Genomic DNA, 26,398 nt, shown 5'->3' on the forward strand with positions numbered 1-26,398 from the left:
CCTCAAATCCGTCAGGAGGCCTCCAAACCCTCAGCTCCGTCAGGAGGCCTCTGCTTGCAGTACCCCTCAGCTCCGTCAGGAGGCCTCTGCTTGCAGTTCCCCTCAGCTCCGTCAGGAGGCCTCTGCTTGCAGTTCCCCTCAGCTCCGTCAGGAGGCCTCTGCTTGCAGTTCCCCTCAGCTCCATCAGGAGGCCTTTGCTTGCCGTTCCCCTCAGCTCCGTCAGCAGGTCTCCAACCCCTCAGCCCCATCAGGTGGCCTCTACTTGCAGTTCCCCTCAGAGCCGTCAGGAGGCCTCTGCTTGCCGTGACCCTCAGCTCCATCAGGAGGCCTCTGCGTGCAGTTCCCATCAACTCCGACATGAGGCCTCCACCCCCTCAGCTCCGTCAGGAGGCCTCTGCATGCAGTTCCCCTCAGCTCCGTCAGGAGGCCTCTGCTTGCAGTTCCCCTCAGCTCCGTCAGGAGGCCTCTGCTTGCAGATCCCCTCAGCTCCATCAGGAGGCCTTTGCTTGCCGTTCCCCTCAGCTCCGTCAGCAGGCCTCCAACCCCTCAGCCCCATCAGGTGGCCTCTACTTGCAGTTCCCCTCAGATCCGTCAGGAGGCCTCTGCTTGCCGTGACCCTCAGCTCCGTCAGGAGGCCTCTGCGTGCAGTTCCCATCAGCTCCGACATGAGGCCTCCACCCCCTCAGCTCCGTCAGGAGGCCTCTGCATGCAGTTCCCCTCAGCTCCGTCAGGAGGCCTCTGCTTGCAGTTCCCCTCAGCTCCGTCAGGAGGCCTCCAAATCCTCAGCTCCGTCAGATGGACTCCGCTTGCAGTTCCCCTCAGCTCCATCAGGAGGCCTTTGCTTGCAGTTCCCCTCAGCTCCATCAGGACGCCTCCAACCCCTCAGCCCCGTCAGGTGGCCTCTGCTTGCAGTTCCCCTCAGATCCGTCAGGAGGCCTCTGCTTGCCGTGACCCTCAGCTCCGTCATGAGGCCTCTGCTTGCAGTTCCCCTCATCTCCGTCAGGAGGCCTCTGCTTGCAGTTCACATCAGCTCCGTCAGGAGGCCTCAAACCCCTCAGCTCCGTCAGGCGGCCTCTGCTTGCAGTGCCCCTCAGCTCCGTGAGGAGGTCTCTGCTTGCAGTTCCTCTCAGCTCCGTCAGGAGGCCTCTGCTTGCAGTTCCCCTCAGCTCCGTCAGGAGGCCTCCAACCCCTCAGCTCCGTCAGGAGGCCTCTGCTTGCAGTTCCCCTCAGCTCCGTCAGGAGGCCTCTGCTTGCAGTTCCCCTCAGCTCCATCAGGTGGCCTTTGCTTGCAGTTCCCCTCAGCTCCATCAGGAGGCCCCTGCTTCCAGTTCCCCTCAGCTCTGTCAGGAGGACTCTAACCCCTCAGCTCCTGCTTGCAGTTCCCCTCAGCTCCGTCAGGAGGCCTCTGCTTGCCATGCCCCTCAGCTCCATCAGGAGCCCTCTGCGTGCTGTTCCCCATAGCTCCGCCAGGAGTCCTCCACCCCCTCAGCTCCGTCAGCAGGCCTCCAACCCCTCAGCCCCGTCAGGTGGCCTCTGCTTGCAGTTCCCCTCAGATCCGTCAGGAGGCCTCTGCTTGCCGTGCCCCTCAGCTCCGTCAGGAGGCCTCCAAACCCTCAGCTCCGTCAGATGGACTCCGCTTGCAGTTCCCCTCAGCTCCATCAGGAGGCCTTTGATTGCAGTTCCCCTCAGCTCCGTCATGAGGCCTCTGCTTGCAGTTCCCCTCATCTCCGTCAGGAGGCCTCTGCTTGCAGTTCACATCAGCTCCGTCAGGAGGCCTCAAACCCCTCAGCTCCGTCAGGCGGCCTCTGCTTGCAGTGCCCCTCAGCTCCGTGAGGAGGTCTCTGCTTGCAGTTCCTCTCAGCTCCGTCAGGAGGCCTCTGCTTGCAGCTCCCCTCAGCTCCGTCAGGAGGCCTCCAACCCCTCAGCTCCGTCAGGAGGCCTCTGCTTGCAGTTCCCCTCAGCTCCGTCAGGAGGCCTCTGCTTGCAGTTCCCCTCAGCTCCATCAGGTGGCCTTTGCTTGCAGTTCCCCTCAGCTCCATCAGGAGGCCCCTGCTTCCAGTTCCCCTCAGCTCTGTCAGGAGGACTCTAACCCCTCAGCTCCTGCTTGCAGTTCCCCTCAGCTCCGTCAGGAGGCCTCTGCTTGCCGTGCCCCTCAGCTCCATCAGGAGCCCTCTGCGTGCTGTTCCCCATAGCTCCGCCAGGAGTCCTCCACCCCCTCAGCTCCGTCAGCAGGCCTCCAACCCCTCAGCCCCGTCAGGTGGCCTCTGCTTGCAGTTCCCCTCAGATCCGTCAGGAGGCCTCTGCTTGCCGTGCCCCTCAGCTCCGTCAGGAGGCCTCCAAACCCTCAGCTCCGTCAGATGGACTCCGCTTGCAGTTCCCCTCAGCTCCATCAGGAGGCCTTTGATTGCAGTTCCCCTCAGCTCCGTCATGAGGCCTCTGCGTGCAGTTCCCCTCAGCTCCGTCATGAGGCCTCCACCCCTTCAGCACCTTCAGGTGGCCTCTGCTTGCAGTTTCCCTCAGCTCAGTCAGGAGGCCTCTGCTTGCAGTTCACCTCAGCTCCGTCAGGAGGCCTCCAAACCCTCAGCTCCGTCAGATGGACACCGCTTGCAGTTCCCCTCAGCTCCATCAGGAGGCCTTTGCTTGCAGTTCCCCTCAGCTCCATCAGCAGGCCTCCACCCCCTCATCTCCGTCAGGAGGCCTCTGCGTGCAGTTCCCCTCAGCTCCGTCAGGAGGCCTCTGCTTGCAGTTCCCCTCAGCTCCGTCAGGAGGCCTCAAACCCCTCAGCTCCGTCAGGTGGCCTCTGCTTGCAGTTCCCCTCAGCTCCGTGAGGAGGTCTCTGCTTGCAGTTCCCCTCAGCTCCATCAGGAGGCCTCTGCTTGCAGTTCCCCTCAGCTCCGTCAGGAGGCCTCCAACACCTGAACTCCGTCAGGAGGTCTCCAACCCCTCAGCTCCGTCAGGAGGCCTCTGCTTGCAGTTCACCTCAGCTCCGTCAGGAGGCCTACAACGCCTCAGCGCCTTCAAGTGGCCTCTGCTTGCAGTTCCCCTCAGCTCCGTCAGGAGGCCTCTGCTTGCAGTTCCCCTCAGCTCCGGCAGGAGGCCTCCAAACCCTCAGCTCCGTCAGGTGGCCTCTGCTTGCAGTTCCTCTCAGCTCCGTCAGGTAGCCTCTGCTTGCAGTTCCCCTCAGCTCCGTTAGGAGGCCTCCAACCCCTCAGCTCCGGCAGGTGGCCTCTAACCCCTCAGCTCCATCAGGTGGCATCCCACCCCTCAGCTCCGTCAGGAGGCCTCTCTTGCCGTGCCCCTCAGCTCCGTCAGGAGGCCTCTCTTGCCGTGCCCCTCAGCTCCGTCAGGAGGCCTCAATCCCCTCAGCTCCGTTAGGTGGCCTCTGCTTGCAGTTCACCTCAGCTCCGTCCGCAGGCCTCCAACCCCTCAGCTCCGTCAGGAGGCCTCTGACTCCTCAGCTCCATCAGGTGGCCTCCCACCCCTCAGCTCCGTCAAGAGGCCTCTCTGGCCGTGACCCTCAGCTCCGTCAAGAGGCCTCTCTTGCCGTGCCCCTCAGCTCCGTCAGGAGGCCTCTACCCCCTGAGCTCCGTCAGGAGGCCTCTGCCTGCAGTTCCCCTCAGCTTCGTCAGGAGGCCGCCAACCCCTCAGCTCCGTCAGGTGGCCTCTGCTTGTAGTTCCCCTCAGCTCCATCAGGAGACCTCTGCTTGCAGTTCCTCTCAGCTCCGTCATGAGGCCTCCACCCCCTCAGCTCCGGCAGGAGGCCTCTGCGTGCAGTTCCCCTCAGCTCCGTCAGGAGGTCTCTGCTTGCAGTTCCCCTCAGCTCCTTGAGGAGGTCTCTGCTTGCAGTTCCCCTCAGCTCCGCCAGGAGGCCTCTGCTTGCAGTTCCCCTCAGCACTGTCAGGAGGCCTCTAACCCTTCAGCTCCGTCAGGTGGCCTCTGCTTGCAATTCCCCTCAGCTCCTTGAGGAGGTCTCTGCTTGCAGTTCCCCTCAGCTCCGCCAGGAGGCCTCTGCTTGCAGTTTCCCTCAGCTCCGGCAGGAGGCCTCCAACCCCGCAGCTCCGTCAGGTGGCCTCTGCTTGCAGTTCACCTCAGCTCCGTCAGGAGGCCTCCAACCCCTCAGCTCTGGCAGAGGCCTCTGCTTGCAGTTCCCATCAGCTCCGGCAAGAGGCCTACAACGCCTCAGCTCCGACAGGCGTCCTCTGCTTGCAGTTCCCCTCAGCTCCGTCAGGAGGCCTCTGCTTGCAGTTCACCTCAGCTCCGTCGGCCTCCAACCCCTCAGCTCCGTCAGGTGGCCCCTGCTTGCAGTTCCCCTCAGCACCATCCGGGGCCTCTGCTTGCAGTTCCCCTCAGCTCCGTCAGGATGCCTCCAACCCCTCAGCTCCGTCAGGTGGCCTCTGCTTGCAGTTCACCTCAGCTCCGTCAGGAGGCCTCCAACCCCTCAGCTCCGTCAGGTGGCCTCTGCTTGCTGTTCCCCTCAGCTCCGTCAGGAGTCCTCCACCCCCTCAGCTCCGTCAGGAGGCCCCTGCTTGCAGTTCCCCTCAGCACCATCCGGGGCCTCTGCTTTCAGTTCCCCTCAGCTCCGTCAGGATGCCTCCAACCCCTGAGGTCCGTCAGGTGGCCTCTGCTTGCAGTTCCCCTCAGCTCCGTCAGGAGGCCTCTGCTTGCAATTCCTCTCAGCTCCGTCAGGAGGCCTCTGCTTGCAGTTCCTCTCAGCTCCATCAGGAGGCCTCCAACCTCTCAGCTCCGTCAGGAGGCCTCCAACCCCTCAGCTCCGTCAGGTGGCCTCTGCTTGCAGTTCCCCTCAGCTCCGTCTGGAGGACTCTAACCCTCAGCTCCGTCAAGAGGCCTCCAACCCCTCAGCTCCGTCAGTAGGCCTCTGCTTGCAGTTCCCCTCAGCTCCGACAGGTGGCTTCTGCTTGCAGTTCCCCTCAGCTCCCAAGGAGGCCTCTGCTTGCAGTTCTCCTCAATTCCGTCAGGAGGACTCCAACCCCTCTGCTCCGTCAGGAGGCCTCCAACCCCTCAGCTCCGTCAGGAGGCCTCTGCTTGCAGTTCCCATCAGCTCTGTCAGGAGGCCTCCAACCACTCAGCTCCGTCAGGTGTCCTCTGCGTGCAGTTCCCCTCAGCTCCGTCAGGAGCCCTACACCCCCTCAGCTCCGTCAGGAGGCCTCTGCTTGCAGTTCCCCTCAGCTCCGTCCGGAGGCCGCTGCTTGCCGTGCCTCTCAGCTCCGTCAGGAGGCCTCTGCTTGCAGTTCCCCTCAGCTCCGTCAGGAGGCCTCTGCTTGCCGTGCCCCTCAGCTCCATCAGGATCCCTCTGCGTGCTGTTCCCCATAGCTCCGCCAGGAGTCCTCCGCCCCCTCAGCTCCGTCAGGAGGCCTCTGCATGCAGTTCCCCTCAGCTCCGTCTGGAGGCCTCTGCTTGCAGTTCACCTCAGCTCCGTCAGGAGGCCTCCAACCCCTGGGCTCCGTCAGGTGGCCTCTGCTTGCAGTTCCCCTCAGCTCCGTCTGGAGGCCTCTGCTTGCAATTCCTCTCAGCTCCGTCAGGAGGCCTCTGCTTGCAGTTCCTCTCAGCTCCGTCAGGAGGCCTCCAACCTCTCAGCTCCGTCAGGAGGCCTCCAACCCCTCAGCTCCGTCAGGAGGCCTCCAACCCCTCAGCTCCGTCAGGAGGCCTCCAACCCCTCAGATCCGTCAGGTGGCCTCTGCTTGCAGTTCCCCTCAGCTCCGTCAGGAGGCCTCTAACCCTCAGCTCCGGCAGGAGGCCTCCAACCCCTCAGCTCCGTCAGGAGGCCTCTGCTTGCAGTTCTCCTCAGCTCCTTCAGGTGGCTTCTGCTTGCAGTTCCCCTCAGCTCCGTCAGGAGGCCTCTGCTTGCAGTTCCCCTCAACTCCGTCAGGAGGACTCCAACCCCTCTGCTCCGTCAGGAGGCCTCCAACTCCTCAGCTCCGTCAGGAGGCCTCTGCTTGCAGTTCCCCTCAGCTCCGTCAGGCGGCCTCCAACCCCTCAGCTCCGTCAGGTGGCCTCTGCTTGCAGTTCCCCTCAGCTCCGTCTGGAGGCCGCTGCTTGCCTTGCCTCTCAGCTCCGTCAGGAGGCCTCTGCGTGCAGTTCCTCTCAGCTCCATCAGGAGGCCTCCACCCCCTCAGCTCCGTCAGGAGGCCTTTGCATGCAGTTCCCCTCTGCTCCGTAAGGAGGCCTCCACCCCCTCAGCTCCGTCAGGAGGCCTCTGCGTGCAGTTCCCCTCTGCTCCGTCAGGAGGCCTCCATACCCTCAGCTCCGTCAGGCGGCCTCCACCCCCTCAGCTCCGTCAGGAGGCCTCCGCATGCAGTTCCTCTCAGCTCCGTCAGGGGGTCTCACCCCGGGCTCTCACTCTCCGGTGTCCTGTCATGGCGGCGGGCAGCATCGACCTGGTGTCCGAGTTCCTGCAGCAGAACCGGCGGCTGTCGGACTGGGTGGAGACCCTGAGGGGGGGTCACGAGTCGGAGAAGCACTGGAAGGCCCGCCGCGAGTTCATCCTCCGCAACATGAAGGAGGAGCAGAAGGCGAGCGGAGCCGAGCCCGAGCCGGGGCTGGGCACTGACCAGCTCCTGGCTCACTCCATGGTCTGGGCCAACCATGTCTTCCTGGGCTGCCGGTGAGTGGGTGAGTGAGGGCCCGGCCTCACTGGGTCAGCTCGGGGGCCCGGCCTCACTGGGTCAGCTCGGGGGCCCGGCCTCACTGGGTCAGCTCGGGGGCCCGGCCTCACTGGGTCAGCTCGGGGGCCCGGCCTCACTGGGTCAGCTCGGGGGCCCGGCCTCACTGGGTCAGCTCGGGGGCCCGGCCTCACTGGGTCAGCTCGGGGGCCCGGCCTCACTGGGTCAGCTCGGGGGCCCGGCCTCACTGGGTCAGCTCGGGGGCCCGGCCTCACTGGGTCAGCTCGGGGGCCCGGTCCAGCTTCACCCCCAGCTGGATTGTGCCAAGAGGGCAGTCACCCCCCCCCCTCCCCAATTCCTCCTCTGGTTTTATTCCAATTAAACGTCCCTCAGACTGGGAGGGTTGCCAAATTTAGATTTTGATTTCTAACATCTGAGAATTAATTTTTTTTTGGGGGGGGGGGGGGATCAATGTCATCATTCCACATCAAACGTGTGTGTAGCGTTTGAATTTTAAATGCCTCTGCCTGGTTCAGAAATGTCGGTGTTCAATGTGGGCAGTGCGTTTACCACAACTTGTGTGGATTGATTCAGCGCCTCCTCCAGTAGCAGCAAATGCAGGGTCAATAATAAAAGCTCTGTGGCTCGAAGCACTAGTTTTATTTTGAGACGCGATTAGCCTTTTCGGCTCTGGTCCCGGTGGTGCTTGCTGTCTTTGGGGATTTGTTACCCATGATTTCGGTCTGTTTCCCCTGCCAGCTGCAGCTGATGTGGCGATATGAATGGCAAGCAGCCGAATCACTGTGTTTGAAGTGGTGGTGCACACACAGGGTGGGCTCAGTGTTTCATTATTGACAGGGAATGTGACCAGCAAGGTGCACCATGCATGTGTAATTCCGTATGTGGATTTTAAACAAGTTAGATAATGGAGAGTTCCAGGTTTAGCAGGGTTTTGCTAAAAGTGTAATTGTGGACATTGTACGAAAAGCCATCTTGTTCACACCCTTCCCTTCCAGCATGTTGATATCCCTCTTTTAGTTGATGTGCAAAATATAGACTGGAGTGACAGCTGCAGGAAGGTATTGTCTAGAGGTTAGGTATGAGAGTGCATGTAGTTCAGTGCTGGCAATGATTCAGTTTAGAGAGGCAAGCAGCTGATGAAGCTCTCCTCCTCCAGTGCTCAGGGGAATGTTGGTGTTGTATATTATGGTGAGCTGCTACCTAACATGCTCTTGGAGAGATTCATTTGGCTGTCGCTGTCTCAAAATGTGGTGGACCAAGACACAAGTCACTGATGCGCAGTGCCACAACTGGGACCATATGAAAGAACAAGTGTGGCACAGTGGCTAACACCGCTGCCCCTCAGCAGCAGGGTTAAATTCCAGCCTTGGGTGATGGTCTGTGTGGAGTTTGCACATTCTCCCCATGTCTGCGTGCGTTTCCTCCCACAGTCCAAAGATGTGCAGGTTAGGTGGTTTTAAAGGGCATGGGTCCAGGTAGAGTGCTCTTCCAGAGGATTGGTGCAGACTCGACAGGTCAAATAGCCTCCCTCTGCACTGCAGGGATTCTATCACGAGGCCAGACCTTCATCCCTACCACTCGTATGACATCACACAATCTTTGCGGTGTTATGATCCTGTTGGAGACTGTTGACACTTGGAGAAACCCAAACTTGACATTTTAACTATTAGGAAATTGCCGCAATTTTTCATATTTTTAAACAAATACAAACTTTATGTATATAAAAGTCTTAAACAAAATAAGCACCATTAACTTATCAATATAGCTGTACATCTTATGCGCTTGGTTTTACTACTTCCCACAAAAATTCCCTTTATAATTTATGATATCTTATTTAGTTCATTCAGGGCGACCCAGAGGTATGCTGCAGTCCTCTGCAATTTACTTTAAATTTATTTTAAAAAAAGAATTAGAGTGCCCAATTCAATTTTTCCAATTAAGGGGCAATTTAGTGTGGCCAATCCACCTGCCTTGCACATCTTTGGCTTGTGGGGGTGAAACCCACGCAGACACGGGGAGAATGTGCAAACTCCACACAGACAGTCAATTTACTTTAATTCTCTTCATTTCCAGCTATTCTTTGTGATAAGACTGTGTTTAATAAGCCTTTGACTGTGGATGCTTGTGTTATTTTTTCTGGTTGTCTATTCAATGTTTCCCAGCTAATTCCACTGACAGGTTTCCTTGCTACACGGTTTTGTGAGGACCACCGTAGATTTCTAAGCTATAGTAAAACATCCAGCTGCTTTACCATCACAAAATCCAAACTGAAATTATGTTCCTACCTGCATTCCACACAGAACGATGAAGTTAATATTTTCTTGGCTTCGCTGCCTGTCTGACTATCGCCCGTTGGCTTTGTCCATCTTCTTCAGTGAGCTGCAGACTGCCAAGTCCCGCTGCAAATAAACTGCCTTTTATTGAGGATTACTGTAACCAATGTGGTCAGTCATTCACTCTAGGTGTTACATAAGAGTTACCCAGACCACTCCCTCTGCAGCTTTTTTCCTTAGCTCCCTTTCATCATTTACCACAGCAGGACTCAGCCAGAACTCAACACATGCCAATTCATAGATATGTACCTGGAACCAAGTTTGAAATGAAAAATGAAAATGAACCCCACTAATATGATCATCATCTGGGTGGAGTTTTCATTATTCCCTGCTGGATTGGCGTTTCCGACCTATTCATTATCGATGATATAATGGGCGTTTTCAATCTATTCATTGCTCCAAACACAATTGGAATCAAGTGTGCAGAATTCTCAAATCGACTGCCAGAAAGGGTGGTGGCAGCAAATTCTGCAGGACTTTCACAAAGGAATTGGTTGTATAGTTGGAAAGAAAAGGACGTTGCAGGAATGTGGGGAAAGGGCAGGGAAGTGAAGCTTTTTGGATAGCTCTTTCAAAGATCTCGCACAGGTGCAATGGGCTGAATGGCTGCCTCCAGTGGATTATGATTCTATAATTTTAACAGATGCATGGTCCAATCAGTCCAAGTCTGCATAAAGCAAATTTGAATAACCAGATTCCAATCCACCATGCGCAAAGCACATGCAAACATCTGATTTGATTAGAAGTCCAGTATTGCTAATGTAATTGTTTTTCACACACTGATCTGCAAATCTTGGCGCACCCATTGTAACTTGTTTGTTATTTTTAGATATTCAAAGTCGGTAATGGACAAAGTGTTGGAGATGGGAGAAGGTATCAAAGTTGCAAATCCACCAGTTCATATCAGAAGGGACGATTTGGTTGCCAATAAGCTGAAGAAAAGGGACCTTTCAAACAGTAATGGTTAGCAGATTAACTGTATATTGGAGTGTCTTTTTAAAGGTCCCCTCTGACCTCATTTATCTGTTTAATTAAAATGAACTGCAATTTATTCAGTGCTGACTATAACAGTATTTAGAGACGAGTGCTACATGTTTGTGAATAAATTCTGACAAAAAAGGTCCTTTTTGTAAATATTTCCAGGCTGTAGGGAAAGAACACCAGAAGTGGGACAAATGGATAGCTTTTTCCCAAGAGCAGATAATCATAGATTATCATAGAATTTACAGTGCAGAAGGAGGCCATTCGGCCCATCGAGTCTGCACCGGCCCGTGGAAAGAGCACCCTACCCAAGGTCCACACCTCTACCCTATCCCCCTAACCCAGCAACCCCACCCAACACTAAGGGCAATTTTGGACACTAAGGGCAATTTATCATGGCCAATCCACCTAACCTGCACATCTTTGGACTGTGGGAGGAAACCGGAGCACCCGGAGGAAACCCACGCGCACACGGGGAGGATGTGCAGACTCCGCACAGACAGTGGCCCAAGCCGGAATCGAACCTGGGACCCTGGAGCTGTGAAGCAATTGTGCTAACCACCATGCTACCGTGCTGCCCCCTAATATGGCCCAAATGGTCTGTTTCCATGTGTGATTCCACAATTCCAGTTAGACATTAGGTCTCAATCATAGCTCTGCAATAGCACCCTTGCTTCCAAGTCAAATCGTGTGGTTGAAATCACAGACTGGAAACCAGAGTACATAATCTAGGCTGACATATCAGTGCTTTACTGAGTGAGTGCTGCATTGTCAAAGGTGCTTTTTTCTTTTAGTCGAGACATTGAATTGAAGCCTTCTAGGTAAACCTAAAATGGCACTGTTGGCATACGCAACAAGGAATTCTGTGTCTTGGCTAGCACTTATTACCCAACCTGTATCACTGAAAAAGCTGACTTAATCATTTGTTTCATTGCTGATTGTGGGACCTTGCTATGCATGAATTGGCTGCCCTGTTTCTCTGACGGTGACTTTACTTTAAGTGTACTTAGTCGGCCGTGAAGCACTGCAGGATGCCCTGTGTTGTCCTAATTTATGTTGCTGTCAATTAACTATTTCACTCATCAGACATGCTTTTTTGTGTGATCTGTTCAATGGAACAGTACAGAGAGGAACAACATGATAAATATTTTTTATTTGTCCTTTAACCAATCTGTTCAATGAAACAGCTAAGGACTTTACTCTAAACAAGCTCTAAGTGATCCAGTTGTATCTGTGCTGTATCATCTTAACTGAACCTTAGAAGCAAATACTGATGTTGAGTTTGCATTTTATAGGTGGATGGCTGTGGTAGGATAGGGAGTAGATTTCCGTTTCTGCCACCCACTGTTGACATTAGACATGACTAAGTCGGGTATGTTGTGGGTCAACTCCTGAGTAATGCTCCATCTGCTATGTACATCATCACAAGCGTTTTTTGACCATTTTGTTTCCCTTGTGGCATCTCTTAGATTGCCAACTAAGATGTGCTTCATTCAGTTCTAGGGACTCTGGACTGGCTAAGTTGAAACTGTCCAATAAAAAAGTGAAATATGCCTGAAATCTGAAATTGAAACAAAAAAATCTTGAAATGCTCAGCAGGTCGGGCAGCATCTGTGGAGAGAGGAACAGAGTTAATGTCTCCGTGCACCTGGTGAAAGGTAATCGACCAGAAGCGTTAATTCTGATTCGCCCTCCACAGATGTTGCCTTGGCCTGCTGAATTTTTCCAGCATTTTCTGTTGAAACTCTCCAGGCTCGTTTTATTTAGGATATTTACAACCCCAGCAGGAGAATACTGTTAACTGTCTGGGCTGAATTTGTGTGGCTCCTCTCAATAAGATTGTTAACTGTATTATTATTCATTCTGTCCAATGCTAAGCTTTACTGTCTCAATTAGTGATAAATTAATCCAGTTCCTGTTAAAGAACCTCACTTAGTAAAAATAGCAAACCACTCGAAGACCACATGAAAAATTCCACACTTAACTATTAAATATAGCACTTTACTAGATGGAAAAGTAAGAATTTTGCTTAAGTTGGAACTGAATAAAAGTAACTAAAATGAAAAGTTTTAACAATGGAGAATAGAAAGATTCCAGTGGCATTCCAGGACCATTAGGAAATGTGATTCTACAGTTTAATTCCAGCATCAGGAGTACATTTTCTGGCAGCTGAACGGATAAACAAGTGAGTTTCTCCTGGATGGCAACCACTCCTGAGCCAAATGCCAGGGCATGCCTGGCTTTTTCCATTTAATCTTTGTTCGTAAAGAAAGAGTGCTTTGCTTCATTACCGGCTGCCTTTAACTGATTCTTGCCATTTAAGTGAAGTTTAACTTATTAGTGATACAGCCCAAATGCTTCACAATCTGACAAAAAAGCTGACTTGCCCATGCATTTGACTATTAGGCCACGTAAAATGTAGTTGTGAAATTAAGAGTTTGAACTTCAGTGCATGTTATTATGAAGGCCTCTTCCATTTCATTTAGCTTATGGAACTAATAGTTAAATTATACAGGGCTGGAGTTGCTGAAATGTTTAAAATGTCACCTGTTCTGATCTGGGCTGCAGGTAATCTTCATGACAGTATTAATGGTGCATGATGTATTTAGTGTCAATAGGTACATTGATGTGCCTTTTAAACAAAGCAAGGGATGAATATTAGGAAGAATTAAGACTAGGAAGAATGAGCTGGATGGAGCTGATTGAATTTCCTCTTCACTCCTTTGAATTATAAACGGAAACACTTGCATTATTCAGGGGAAAACAGGTAGAATTGTGGAATTTGATTTGTAAATTTCAGGGGAACTCCATAAATCCATGTAATGAAAGCCTTACTCAGTCGCCATAAACCAGTGACCTTAATTACAAGCTGACTGAAGAATGTTATCCCTTACACTTTAAATATCCCCCCATTTACACAAAAAGAAGCTTATTTAGCCATCATAAATCAATAATTCTGATTGTAAGTATTACTTCTTCAAATGGCAGCTACTTTTTTAAATTAGTGAAATAACTCTTAACTATTGTGCACAGCTGTGGAAGCCTGTGCCTGGATTTCTTGTCAGTGTTTTAATAAGTTTTGGGCACTAAAGACTAAGCTTCAATTTGAAGTGCATTCCATAACATGGATTCCACACAATTATGTTTGTTTCAACAGAAACAATAAAGGAACAACTTTGTTCGACGAAAAAGGCAGATAAAGAAGACACTTGCATGGAATTTGGTACGATGTCTGAATGCACAGGAAATGGCAGCCAGGACGTCGATAATACCAGGATCCCAGGCCTGGATGGCTTTCCTGTTAGTGAACCATCATCTCCTTTGCCTGAACCGCAGGTCCAAGTTCCAGTTGGTCCAGCACCATCCACCAGCTCAAATCAAAAAGAAGTCCGGCAAGTCTCGAGAGCAAGTGAAGTGAAGAAAGTCAGTACTCCTACCCAGGTTCCAGTCACCCAACCGCAGACACTGCTGCATCGTCCTGAAGCTCCAGCACAGATCAAGCATTTCCCATCTAACTCTGCAGAGGTTAAACCTAATATTCAACCAGACATTGTTGACCGCCCTGCCTCAGTTGGGAGTTCTCAAAAGGCTGTGCAGCCCCCTGTCTCGCAAAGCTGCAAGACCCTCGTAACGGTGGTCAGCTTAACTCCTGAAGCTGTGAAAGAGAAACAGACCTTTTATAACAAACTCTACAAGGCTATAGCGTGGAAGTTGGTGTCAGCTGGTGGTTTCAGTAATGAGCTTAACCATTTGAGCATCTTGAGTAACTGCATACAGTCAGCAAAGGGGACCCTTGAAAGTGTGTGCGTTCCCCTAAAAGATATTTCTGAACTGCATTTGCCACAAAGCTCTGCCCGTGAAGGGATTGTTTGTGAACTAAGGTGCAAGTCTGTATATTTGGCAACAGGATATGGTAAATGCAAAGTGAGTGCCAAAGAAATGGCTGCCAAGGAGGCTATGAAATTGTTCTTGAAACAGAAGGTAACAGTGAAGATATGTAAAAGAAAATTCAAAGGAAGTGAAATTGAGGATTTAGTACTTTTGAGTGAGGATTTGCAACGATTAAACCTAGCTCCTGCATTAGTGAATCCCTCAGAACCTAGTACAAGGTAAAAAAAAAAGTGCTTGTAGATCGTCTACTGAAGTAATTAGAAAAGTGTTATGTATATAAACTTTGAAAAATGCAACAGAAGTCTATAGTCAAATTACTTGATGATTTTAAAAGGCACATTTTGCAGTTGCAGTTAGAGGTTATTTTGATTTCTTTTGGGAGAAGATTAAAGCTGCAATGCCCTACTTTCTAAAAATTGAAAGAAATACTGCAGTCAGAAGTAATTTTCTGGCTTCTTGGTGCAAATATGAATTAGTAAGTACCCTTCAATTTACTGTAATAAATGTTCTTGTGGCTACTTGAATTATTTTAAAGGAGAAACAAACTTAATGTATCTTCCTTTGTATTTCTTTTACAATGTGTGTAACAGGGCCTCCGTGATCTTCCGTCATTTGTGTCTGGGTACTGATCAAAGCACCCTCTTACTCTATCCCAGAAAGATGGCGTAATCTCAAGAGAGATTAATCTACTACCCCATTATGAGTGTTTCCCCCCCCCATCAAATAATTGTCCATGATCAATTTGTGGAAATGTGTCGACACTATTGGGTTATGGGGTTGGTGCTCCTAAACTCTAGGTTGATACCGTCCAAATGGAATTTAACTGGAGAAATGATCAGGCAGATCCCATTATATAGAAAGAAAACAAGATTGCCTTCTGGCCAACCCATCCTTTCAGGGCCTTAGCAGGTTAATATGCTTTTGGTCAGGGAGTTATGTACAAAGTCTGGAATAAAGCACACTCCACAGCTTATCTCAGGGTGATTTGGGTTATGTTGCAGCATTTCTTTTGCTGGTCTAATTCAGCAACAAGGCTGCAGTTTCAGATTTTGGGCGAAGACTTGGGTTGAATTGTCTTTTTAAACCAGCAATGAGAGGCAACTCGATTTTGATTGAACAGGGGACATTCCCAACCCAACCTGAAGTGGCAGCCCAGTGGAATACATGACTAAACTGAACCAAATTCTGAACGTGATCCAAAATGAAGCAGTCTGTGTGGTTTGCTTTATTTTGAGTAGATTTTATACAACCTAGTAAAAGATACTTCATTACCTGTTCTCAGCTGCTCACCACCTAAATGAGGCAGGAGTGTTCACCTAATTTTTAATATTTTAATTTTGTACTGTTTTTAATTACATTATTAACAATTGTGGTTCTGCCTGTTAAAGGAGTGTTACAGTACCATCAACAGTGCCACCAAAACGGTTGTGTACAGTTGCTTTAAGATTTTTATGCCTGTGTATTTATTTTTAACTGTTTCCAGGTCTTATTTTTTAACTTTTTCTGGTCAATATCTCGCCCACAAATTTGACCACGGTAAACATTTGGCTCCATTAGAATTTAAAATAAATTCTATTCAAAACCTACAAAATGAAAGCTCTCAGATATTGGACTAGTGCAAATACTCTCTTAGGAACAGAATCAGCAGAAGCTGATTGTCCAGAAGAATTATGGGCTTTGCAGACAATCTTTGTTAGTGAAGGACGTTTCATAGCAAGGGATACCTGCTATACCTCTTGTATATTGACAGCTGAGATTAAATGATGATGGTTGGAGGAAGTGACGGAAGTCCCTCATCCTTCGCACCATTCTAGTAAATTTCTGCACCCTCTCCCAAGGCCTTGGCATCCTTTCTAAAGTGCAACGACCAGAATTGAACATAGCACTCCTGCTGAGACCCAACCAGTGACTTATATCAAAGTTTATCGTAACCCAGAATGTTACCGATTTGTAGTTATACTCCTGTTGAATCCTGTACTGGGATGGTTTGGAAAGATAATGATGAGGATTCAATAATCTACCAAGAATTCAATTAACCGATTCATTTAGTGAAAGTTAATTTAGAATCAAAGATTAACTCATAATTTACTGTCTTTGGGACAGATTATAGGCACGGGGCTGAAGTAGTTAATGTATGGTTGGGTAATATTTTTGAATTCAGATTATATATGGAGGGTATGAATGCAATGAAAAATAGGTTTTAATCAGACACTCCTCCACCCACCCCCCTCTCTAGTTTTGCATAGTATTTACAGCACAGAAACAGGCTATTCAGTCCAATAGTTCCACATTGGCGTTTATGCTTCATGCAAGTCCCCTTCCACTCTCCTGTTTTTATAATATGGAGACCAGATCTGTGCACAATATTCCAAGTGTAGTCGAGCCATGGTCCTGTGCACGTTTAGCATAACTTGCCAAACTGTCAGCTCTATTCCTCGAGAAATAAACCCCAGTGATTATGGGTGTGCTTTTTACGGCCCCTATTAACCTGCATCACAACTTTTAGTGATGTCTAAATGTATCCCACCACAAGCACTATGATCCCCCCCCCCACACACACATACACACACACTAGGCACTTATTTTCCGTGGAATATAAGGCCTCCTTATTCTTCTTACCAAAATGCATCACCTCACCGTTATCTGTGCGGAAGTTCATTTGCTAATTACCCCACCCATTCAGCAAGGTTATTAATGTCTTCCTGGATATTGTTCCAGTCTTCCTGTGTTAACTATAGCTCCCCAACTTAGTCCAAATTGTCTATATGTAATTGACGAACAGCAGCTGTGGTCCCAGCACTGATCTCTGAGGAACACCACTTTCTCAAGACAGAGGAGTCCTATGCAGAAGGGTAGAGCTCCATTTAAAATTAATTGAAACTTTGTAGTGAGTATTAGTTCAAAACAACCCCAAACTCAATTGCAAGCACTAATTTCCAATTCTGAAATAGTCAACATCTAATTAAATAATTAAAATTTATTTTTTGAACTTACTTAACAAACAGAAGTAATGACAGTGAGAAACATGTTGCAGTAGTTCAGAGCCACTCCACCAAAATGTGGCCCCAGGATTTCTGTAACATAAGATAGACTTTCAGAAGTGTTAAACTTCCAACAGAAATGCTGTGACTCAGAAACCTGCTTGGGTTGCTTCGTTTTAAACAAGCTCAAAAGTATCGTCCTGTACCTCACTCTGGAAGGAGCTCATTGCATCGCTTCCAGCTCTGGGACCCATCAAAATGTTTCTAAATACAAAGCGACTGCTTTGTCATGTTTCAGATTCCAAGTTTGGATGTGTGTATCTACAGGCAACAATACCTCCTTTTTGCATTGCTGAAAAATCTAAGCAAACGTGAAGCTAAATAGATTGTAGTCCCATCACCGACCAGAGTTGTTTGGGGTAGTATCATAAAAGCAGAAAATGGTGGAAACCATTTGAGCAAACTCCGCAAGTCAGGCAGTGTCTGGAGCAAGAAACGTTTAACATTTCAGGTTGATGACATTTCATCAGAATTAGCTAAATGGTTTTGGATGGATCAAATTGTCTTTGCAAATTCCTTTTGTGTGTGTTGTTACAAGTAACTGTCCTTTAATTAAACTAAAGCCTTGTTGCACATCATCGATAACAGAAAAATGTGATTACACAAGTTGATGCTGAACGTTAACATTTTCAAATTTGGAGAGTGCTACATTCTCCGTAGAAACCGCTAACGATTTTTAAAAATTAAAATTCCCAGTTATTAAATTAAAAGACCATGCAATAAGATTCCACATTTTAGACAAACACTTTTACTGTGACAAATGTCAAAACAAAACTAGCACTACTAACTTAATATTATACCTCATAAGCAGTTATACTTTACACCAAATTTCCAAACCGAACTTTTTCCATCCTACTCTTAATTTGAACCTTTTTATGTTATAGTTTTGTGAGCGGTCATTCAGTTCTGGAACCAAACCAATGTGTGTCAGAGCTTCCAGGAATTCACTTTGATTCTCCTTTGTCTCCCAGTCTGACGCTTAGACTTACAGAGTACTCATTCTTTGCGAGGATTGCACTGCCAATCTCTCACACTGGCTTCATTAGGCAGAAGTGACAATCTTTAATTTCTCATGAATTTGGACATTTTGTTCCCAGCAGGGGCCCTGCTCACAAATTATGCACAGTGACTTCAAATCAGGAACTCCCCTGGTTCTTGATGGCCCCTCTACCCCTTGTCCTGACTCTGTGGGCTTAGACTGCCTTCTCACAAACTGCTCCCAGGCTGATTGTCCCATAGGCTGTGAAAACAGCAAAAATATATTAAAGCAACAGAATCGTTCCCCCTTCAAGCACCTCCGTGGTAATGTGACACACGGGGTCTGTTTTCAGGTAGAGATACAAACCAATTATTTTTAAACTTTTCCTGGGTAAGTGGGTACTTTAAAACCTTCCTTTGTTTACAAATTGCCATCAAACCCTTTTATCTGGTGTCTGAATTAATAATTTAAACCCCCTCCTGAGTCCACACAGCTGAATCTTCAAGACGGTTAATAATAATAATCACTTATTGTCACAAGTAGGCTTCAATGAAGTTACTGTGAAAAGCCCCTAGTCGCCACATTCCGGTGCCTGGTCGGGGAGGCCGGTACGGGAATTGAACCCGCGCTGCTGGCATTGTTCTGCATTACAAGCCAGCTGTTTAGCCCACTGTGCTAATGAGGCTCCCGTTGTTTAACTTTTAACATCTCACCCTTCACTAACATTTTTTTAAAATAAAGTTAGAGTACCCAATTCATTTTTTCCAATTAAGCGGCAATTTAGCATGTTCAATCCACCTACCTTGCACATCTTTTGGGTTGTGGGGGTGAAACCCACGCAAACACGGGGAGAATGTGCAAATTCCACACGGACAATGACCCAGAGCCGGGATTGAACCTGGGACCTCGGTGCCGTGACACTGCAGTGCCCTACCCTTCACTAACATAACATGGACTTCCCTTTGATTTGTAATTATCCCAACCCTGTCTGCTCCCTACCTAGACCAAGCTTTATTTCATCTATCCTACATTTAAAATTAGTCTGCCAAACCGGAATCATATCTTGCAAACAGAAGGTTAAAATCCTAAAACATATTTATCTTAAAATTATGTACATGTAAGAATAGATTTTGACCAATGAAGGGATTATATGTCAGCACTGCCGAAGAGCATGCAAGGTGTTCCGTGCTGTTCAGGTGGCATGTATGAAAATGAATCAACAACATACTATTTGTTTAAAAATTGAGTTTATAAACAATAAAATAGGTGTAGGAATGCAAAATCATTCAAGGAAAGCAAATAATTAATGGTGACTTATCAAGCAAAATTTCTTAAGTGCAGTCCAAAATTAAGTAATTACTGATCACGTTTTGCATCTAGGCAATGGGCCTTTAACTGAAACTTTTATGTTCTAGGGTTCAGATTATTCAATATAGGTTTAAAATATTATGACAATTCTTTCATAAGAACATAGGAGCAAGAGAGGGCCATTTGGTCCCTCAAGCCTGTTCTGCCATTTAACAAGATAACAAGATTGTGGCTGATCTTCTACCTTAATGCCATCTTCCCGCGCTATCCCCATATCCTTTGATGTCATTAGTATCTAGTGACATTTGCTTTGAACATGCTCACTGACTGAACCTCTACAGGTGTCGGGGTAGAGAATTCAAAATATTCACTACCTTAAGTGAGGAAATTCCATATATTGGTCCTAAATGGCCTACCTCCCATTCTGAGACTGTCTCCCCTGGTTCTAGACCTCTCCAACCTTCTTGTATCTACTCTGTCAAGCTCTATAAGAATTTTGTACATTTCAATGAGATCACCTGTCATTCTGCTAAACTCTGGAGAATACAGGCCCAGCCTCTTTGATCTTTCCTCAGAAAAATCCCACCACCCAGGGATTAGCCTGGTGAACGTTCATTGCACTCCACTTATGGCCAGTATATCCTTCTCTCTAAGGAGACCAAAACTGCACACACTACTCCAGGTGTGGTCTCAGCAAGGCTCCATACAACTGCAGCAAGACTTTCTTACCCTGAGACTCCTATCCCCTTGCAATAAAGGCCAACATACCATTTGCCTCCCTAATTGCTTGGTGGAACTACTCCCAATCCTCAAGCTTACTACTTTGTGCGGCACAGTAGCACAGTGGTTAGCACTGTTACTTCACAGTGCCAGGGTCCCAGGTTTGATTCCCGACTTGGGTCACTCTGTGCAGAGTCTGCACATTCTCCCAATGTCTGTGTGGGTTTCCTCCGGGTGCACCAGTTTCCTCTCACAAAGGAAAGACCTATGTCGTTGGTGCTAACATAGACTATGGCCACTGGATCCTCTCCAGCCCAGAGCAAATGTTGCACTGGATAGGCAATACAGCCATCTGGAGTCTCACTCTCCGTCAAAAAGAACTATCTATCCCTCACTATACTGTACGTTACCATCACCTACATTTCTGTTATCTCTCTGCACTTGAATGGCTTCTAGTATCACTGTGCTGTGGTCATTTTGCTCATCCACCCTGCTCTCCCCACTCTCGTCTGCACAGACTGCAGGAACCTCAGACCTGTTGAACATATCTTCCCCTTACCTGTCTCACTTGCAGTCAGTCACACCTTCCTGCCTCTGACCAAAACAGAAGACCCCATTCTAAGGTGTGTGACCATCTCCTGGAACAAAGTGTAAAATTTAAATTCCACCAACTGCAGAATGAGATTTGAACCCATGTCCTCAGAGCATTAGTTTGAGCCTTTGGACTACTAATCTAGTGTTAATACCACTATGCCACCATTTTCTATATTTTAAATACATTGATAATGTTGGAAGTTAATTCTTGGACATATTTCTTGCGTTATCTATTCAATCCAAATCTACTGAGTGATGTAATACGATAAGGAGTAAGATAATGTTGGCAATAAAATTCAAGATGTAGATTTGGAAATTTTTAACATGCCAGTTAGTTGCTTAATGAAAGTTTAAAAAGTATAGTGATAGCTTGGAGTTCTGCTTTATTGTATTCTAATGGATATTGTGAGTAAAGATTACACCAGAATGGGGGACAGAAAGCATGAGTTTCCCAATTTCAGTTTCGTGGTTTGTATATCTTTTGCGTTTGGATTAATTGGCCAGTGAGTTCTTGTCTCTGACGTCCTGCGTATTATGGTTTGCAAGCCATCTCTCCAGTGCCCTCCTGACCACCAGTGGACCGTACCAGCTTCTGGTGCAAGCATTGAGGCACTGAAGTCAAGTTAAAATGTAAAGTGAGAGAGCTCTCTGTCATTTGTTTCAAAATAAAACCTTGAAGTTAATCCACTGGTTATCACAAGATCAGCACTATATTCTTACAAGTCAGGATTCGTTCAGAATTACTGTCTATGTCTGGCAATAAATTTGTTAAAATAAAGCAATCTACTGATGCACCTTTACCTATGTTATGGTTGGAATCTTTTACCAATTTGTTAATGTAACATTATGATTTTCTTTGCTAGTTTTTGGTGTAGGCCTTTCTAAACTGCTTTATATATCAATGTACGTTTGTTTCAGAAAATGATACTTGTATAAAACAAACCCATTAAACTACCCTTCCTTTCTGTTTTGTACTTTTTTAATATTAAAGATATTTCATCTTTGGTATTGTTTAGTGCCTTCTGATGTGGCTGTGTTGAAAAATGTGTTTGTATTTCTGCAATTGTCTCTAATGTGCTCAACAACTCATGAGCAGCTCTTGTGTGTAGGAAGATAATATCAAATTGTTTCAAATGGGGTAAGAGAAATATTGGGCAGTGAGAAAAAGGGAAGCATAGTAAAATTTGCCTGGGGAGTGAAGGGTTGAGAGGGCAGCACGGTAGCACAGTGGTTAGCACTGTGGCTTCCCAGCTCCAGGGTCCCAGGTTCGATTCCCGGCTGGGTCGCTGTCTGCGGAGTCTGCACATTCTCCCCATGTCTGCGTGGGTTTCCTCCAGGTAAGCCGATGTCCTCCCACTAGTCCCAAAAGACGTGCTGTTAGGAAATTTGGACATTCTGAATTCTCCCTCCGTGCACCTGAACAGGCGCCGGAATGTGGCGACTAGGGGATTTTCACAGTAACTTCATTGCAATGTAAGCATACGTGACAATAAAGATTAGTATTATTACAACTTGCCAGGGGAGTGAATGATTGAGAAAGTTGGGAAGGAAATGACAAAACCAGCAACCAAGAATTAAATTTCAGAAGTCAGGGTAATGTTCACTCACAGTGGTGGTACAGATGGATGTGTGGTGGCCCAACTCTTCTATTTCTTTTTTGCTGCATTGCTGAAGGAAGCCACTGGGGACGTGCTTGCAAGCAACAAGGTTGGGTTCATTCAGGGAAGCTCTTCGATCTCTCAGACTGCAGACCTCCAACAAAGTCACAGAGACAATAACCAGAGAGTTTCTATGTGCAGATGACTGTGCCCTAGCGGCGGAAACAAGGAAGACATCCGGACTATGTCAAACAAAATCTTGAGTTTCATATTGCAGCAAGTACCAGACACACCTGTTGATGTCACCAGTCTAAAGGCTGTAGAAAATTCTCTTTGTAGTGTGCGCTCCAAGGATGCTACTACCCATGAGGATATCAGTGCACACAAAGCAAGTTCTACCTATGGCCAACTCCCATGATCATATCTCAAAGAAGCATATAATTAAGCTGAAGCTTCAAATCACATTGTAAATGGTCACTGTCCTTACCTCCCTGTTGGTATGGCTCAGAATCTTGACTCTGATATAGGCATCACATCAAAGCTCAGGAATGCTTCCAGCATAGACATCCAAGGTCCATCATGAGGATTGGAGGGAGGAAGAAAATCACAGACAACAAGGTCCTCCATCATGTTGGGCTCAACAGCATGGAGACCACCCTCCAGAAAATCCAACTTGCAGGCCATGTCGCCCACATGGCTGACTATAGAATCCCCAAGCAGATCTTCTATGGGGAACTGTCTCAGGGAAAACCACCAAGACCATCAGTACAAAGACACCCTAAAAAAAGAGCCTTACATACTATTGGGCTATAGAAACTTTAATTAAAAATGCAGATAGAGAGTGATATTAATAAAATGATCACCTAAAATTTGTTATACAGTTATTAAGTATACAAGAAAGATATTTTGATCTACATCATTACATACAAGAATGTGTATTTTTGCTACACAAGAATGTGTATTTTTGCTACATATCTGTTAGACCAATATTAATGAAGGAGAAAATAGCAACTTTAAGTGCGCAAAACCCAAGTGGACATTTCAACTAAATCTTCACTGCTGTCTGCCAATTTTAATTTAAAAATTGATGAAATAAATATGAATTCCAATCACACTTAACAGTAGAACTGAATTTAACGTTGATGGAAATCTGAATAGAGAAACAACCATTGTATACTAATGAAATGGGGATGTTGAGATGGATTTGTGGAGCGCGTGAAAGGACAAGATCAGAAACTAAATCATAGATTTTACAGTACAGAAGGAGGCCATTTGGCCCATCGAGTCTGCATCGGCTCTTGGAAAGAGCACCCTACCCAGGCCCACATCTCCACCCTATCCCAGTAACCCCATCCCATCATGGAAGCATTAAAGAAAGTAGGCAAGAGGAGACTGAAGTGGTATTGTCATCTGTTGTGATGACATGTCGTGAGGCATGTGATGAAGATGGGACTGTCGGGAAGAAGAGGAGGAAGGCCTGAAACCAGATAGAAAGATATGGGGCGAAATTCTCCCCCAACGGCGGGATGCCCGCTGACTGGCGCCAAAGCCGGCGCCAATCAGACGGGCATCGCGCCGGCCCAAAGGTGCGGAAGGCTCCGCATCTTTGGCGGCCTAGCCCCAACATTGAGGGGCTAGGCCGACGCCGGAGGGATTTCCGCCCCGCCAGCTGGCGGTAATGGCGTTTGTTGCCCCGCCAGCTGGCGCGGAAATGCGGCGCATGCGCGGGAGCGTCAGCGGCCGCTGTCAGTTTCCCAGCGCATGCGCGGGAGCGTCAGCGGCCGCTGTCAGTTTCCCGCGCATGCGCAGTGGGAAGAGTCTATTCCGCCTCCGCCATGGTGGAGGCCGTAGCGGAGGCGGAAGGGAAAGAGTGCCCCCACGGCACAGGCACGCCCGCGGATCGGTGGGCCCCGATCGCGGGCCAGGCCACCGTGGGGGCACCCCCCGGGGTCAGATCGCCCCGCGCCCCCCCCCCAGGACCCCGGAGCCCGCCCACGCCGCCTGGTCCCGCCGGTAAATACCAGGTTTGATTTACGTCGGCGGGACAGGCAATTCCTGGGCGGGACTTCGGCCCATCCGGGCCGGAGAATCCAGCGGAGGGTCCCGCCAACCGGCGCGGCCGGATTCCCGGCCAATCTCCGGGAGCGGAGACTTCGGCGGGGGCGGGGGCGGGATTCACGGCGGCCAACGGCCATTCTCCGACCCGGCGGGGGGTCGGAGAATGACGCCCACGGTGTTGAGAGACTTGGACTCTGTGGGAATGGCAAAGGAATGGATGATTGACAGAAGGAGAAAGGTGATCAGCCAAATTATGGCCACCCAAAGTAAAATGGGGAAGTAAACTCGAACGAAGAGGCAATCAGAAAATGCTTCTCTGATGACTTGGTAGGTAAATGCATAATGGTGGATAAAGTGTGGTATTGAACCATATAAAATTGGAGTGTCTTTGGTTTGATCTTGGCCTATGCAATGTCAGTTCAATTAATGGTGGGATTATTCAATTTTTGTTTGTGCCTCTGGACTTGGGAGGAAGACGCAGAAGTAACTATCTCCAATTCCTGTTATGGAACACTAGGATAAATTTAGAACAGAAAATACTGGGAGCATGCAGCGTGTTAAATCAGCATTTGCCACCATTAATCTATCTGTCCCACTGCAGAGGTTGACTGTCTTGCTCTGTTTCCAACATTTGGTTTTATTGTAGGTTTTCAACATTTAAATTATCCGTTGCTCCTTTATTCTACCATAAACATCTGAGATTTTCCATGTTTACAAAAACATTTGCAAACATATTTTAATATTTGCACATGAAACCAAAATCGAACTGGTATATCTAGATTAGTTATAGTTATGGGACTTTAAGTCATTTATATATTTTAGCTCACTGGGCTAAATCGCTGACTTTTAAAGCAGACCAAGGCAGGCCAGCAGCACGGTTCAATTCCCATACCAGCCTCCCCGAACAGGCGCCGGAATGTGGCGACTAGGGGCTTTTCACAGTAACTTCATTGAAGCCTACTCGTGACAATAAGCGATTTTCATTTCAATAATGTTAAATAAACTGTTATTTTCTTATTATCCAGTATTTTTAGTTCCTGCCAAGGTGCACTGTTTCGAATTGATGAGGAATAGAATTATCTTTCAAGCAAGTCTAATCTCAACTTGCAATATATAATTATCATATTTTCTCACCAATGGCTAAAATCTCAGCTGTGTTTTAGAAACATAGAAAATAGGAGATGAAGAAGCCCATTTGATCCTTTGAGCCTGCTCTGCCATTCGTTATAATCATGGCTGATCATCCAACTCAATCGCCTGATTCCGTCTCCCCCCTCCCAAATCCTTTGATCCCCTTTCCCCAAAGAGCTATATCTTTTTTTTAAATATGGTTATTACATTTTTTTCATAATACAATCCAGAACAAAAGAATACAAAAGAGAAAGAAAAAAACCCAAATTAAATGTAAAGATAAAACAAAAACAAAAAACTATAATTCACTTAAATACTAAACCTAACCTAAACTGATTAACGACTGACAGTGACTAACTCCTTAAGAAAGGAAATAAATGGCTGCCATCTTGAGTAGAACCTCTCCACCGACCGCTTGATAGTGAATTTGACCTTCAAATGCAGAAATGACATCAATAGTCACCCAACCAAGTAGATGCATGGGGCAGAATGGGATACCTCCAACTAAGCAATGTTTGTCTCCAGGCTCTTAGCGGAGCAAAGGCAACAAGATCCGTCTCTACCCCAGACTGAATCACCGGCGACACACTAAATATGGCCACCAGTGGGCATGGATCTAAATCCATCTGGAGTATCTTTGACATGGTATTAAAGAATGAAACCCAGAAGCCTACAGCTTTGGGGCAGGACCAGAGCATATGCATATGGCTAGCCGGACCAAGAGAACAGCGATCACACATATCCTCAACATTTGGAAAAAGCCCACTCGTCCTTGCCCAGTCAAGTGCGTCCTGTGAAGGACCTTAAACCTAATCAGGCTCAGTGGGCACATGGTGACATGGAGTTTACCTTGTGAAGGGCCTCGCTCCAAACCCCATTAGTAAGAATGGAACCCAATTCACTTTCCCATTTCATCCTCACACTGCTTAATGGAGCAGAATCTGATGAAAGAATATGGCCATATAGATCTGAAATAGACCCTTCGCCAGGTCGGGCCAGGGGCGGAATCCTCCTCATCAAGGAAGAAGGAGATGCCTAAGGAAATAAAGGAAAAGCCTGATGCAATAAATTCCAACTTGAAAATGGTGAAACAAGCTGGAGTTGAGCAACTGGAATTTGTCAA

The 26,398-nt window shown here is 48.0% G+C and overlaps 1 protein-coding gene across 1 annotated transcript; it reads left to right on the forward strand.

The window, feature by feature from the left end:
- Positions 1-6,343: 6,343 nt before the first annotated feature.
- On the forward strand, positions 6,344-21,501 carry cdkn2aip (CDKN2A interacting protein). The gene is made up of 3 exons (XM_072515840.1): positions 6,344-6,622; positions 9,804-9,937; positions 13,113-21,501. Exons 1-3 carry the CDS (start codon positions 6,375-6,377, stop codon positions 14,066-14,068), a joined length of 1,338 nt encoding a protein of 445 aa, XP_072371941.1. The 5' UTR covers positions 6,344-6,374; the 3' UTR covers positions 14,069-21,501.
- The last annotated feature ends 4,897 nt before the right edge of the window (positions 21,502-26,398 follow it).

The sequence above is a fragment of the Scyliorhinus torazame genome, chromosome 9 (assembly GCF_047496885.1).
Source record: "Scyliorhinus torazame isolate Kashiwa2021f chromosome 9, sScyTor2.1, whole genome shotgun sequence".
Lineage (NCBI taxonomy): Eukaryota > Metazoa > Chordata > Chondrichthyes > Carcharhiniformes > Scyliorhinidae > Scyliorhinus > Scyliorhinus torazame.

Bases quoted from the DNA above. Each gene is read 5' to 3' on its own strand.
- cdkn2aip (XM_072515840.1), top strand. From the start codon at position 6,375: ATGGCGGCGGGCAGCATCGACCTGGTGTCCGAGTTCCTGCAGCAGAAC. The intron at 6,623-9,803 runs GTGAGTGGGTGA...TGTTATTTTTAG, and splicing joins CATGTCTTCCTGGGCTGCCG to ATATTCAAAGTCGGTAATGG. The intron at 9,938-13,112 runs GTTAGCAGATTA...TTGTTTCAACAG, and splicing joins GGACCTTTCAAACAGTAATG to AAACAATAAAGGAACAACTT.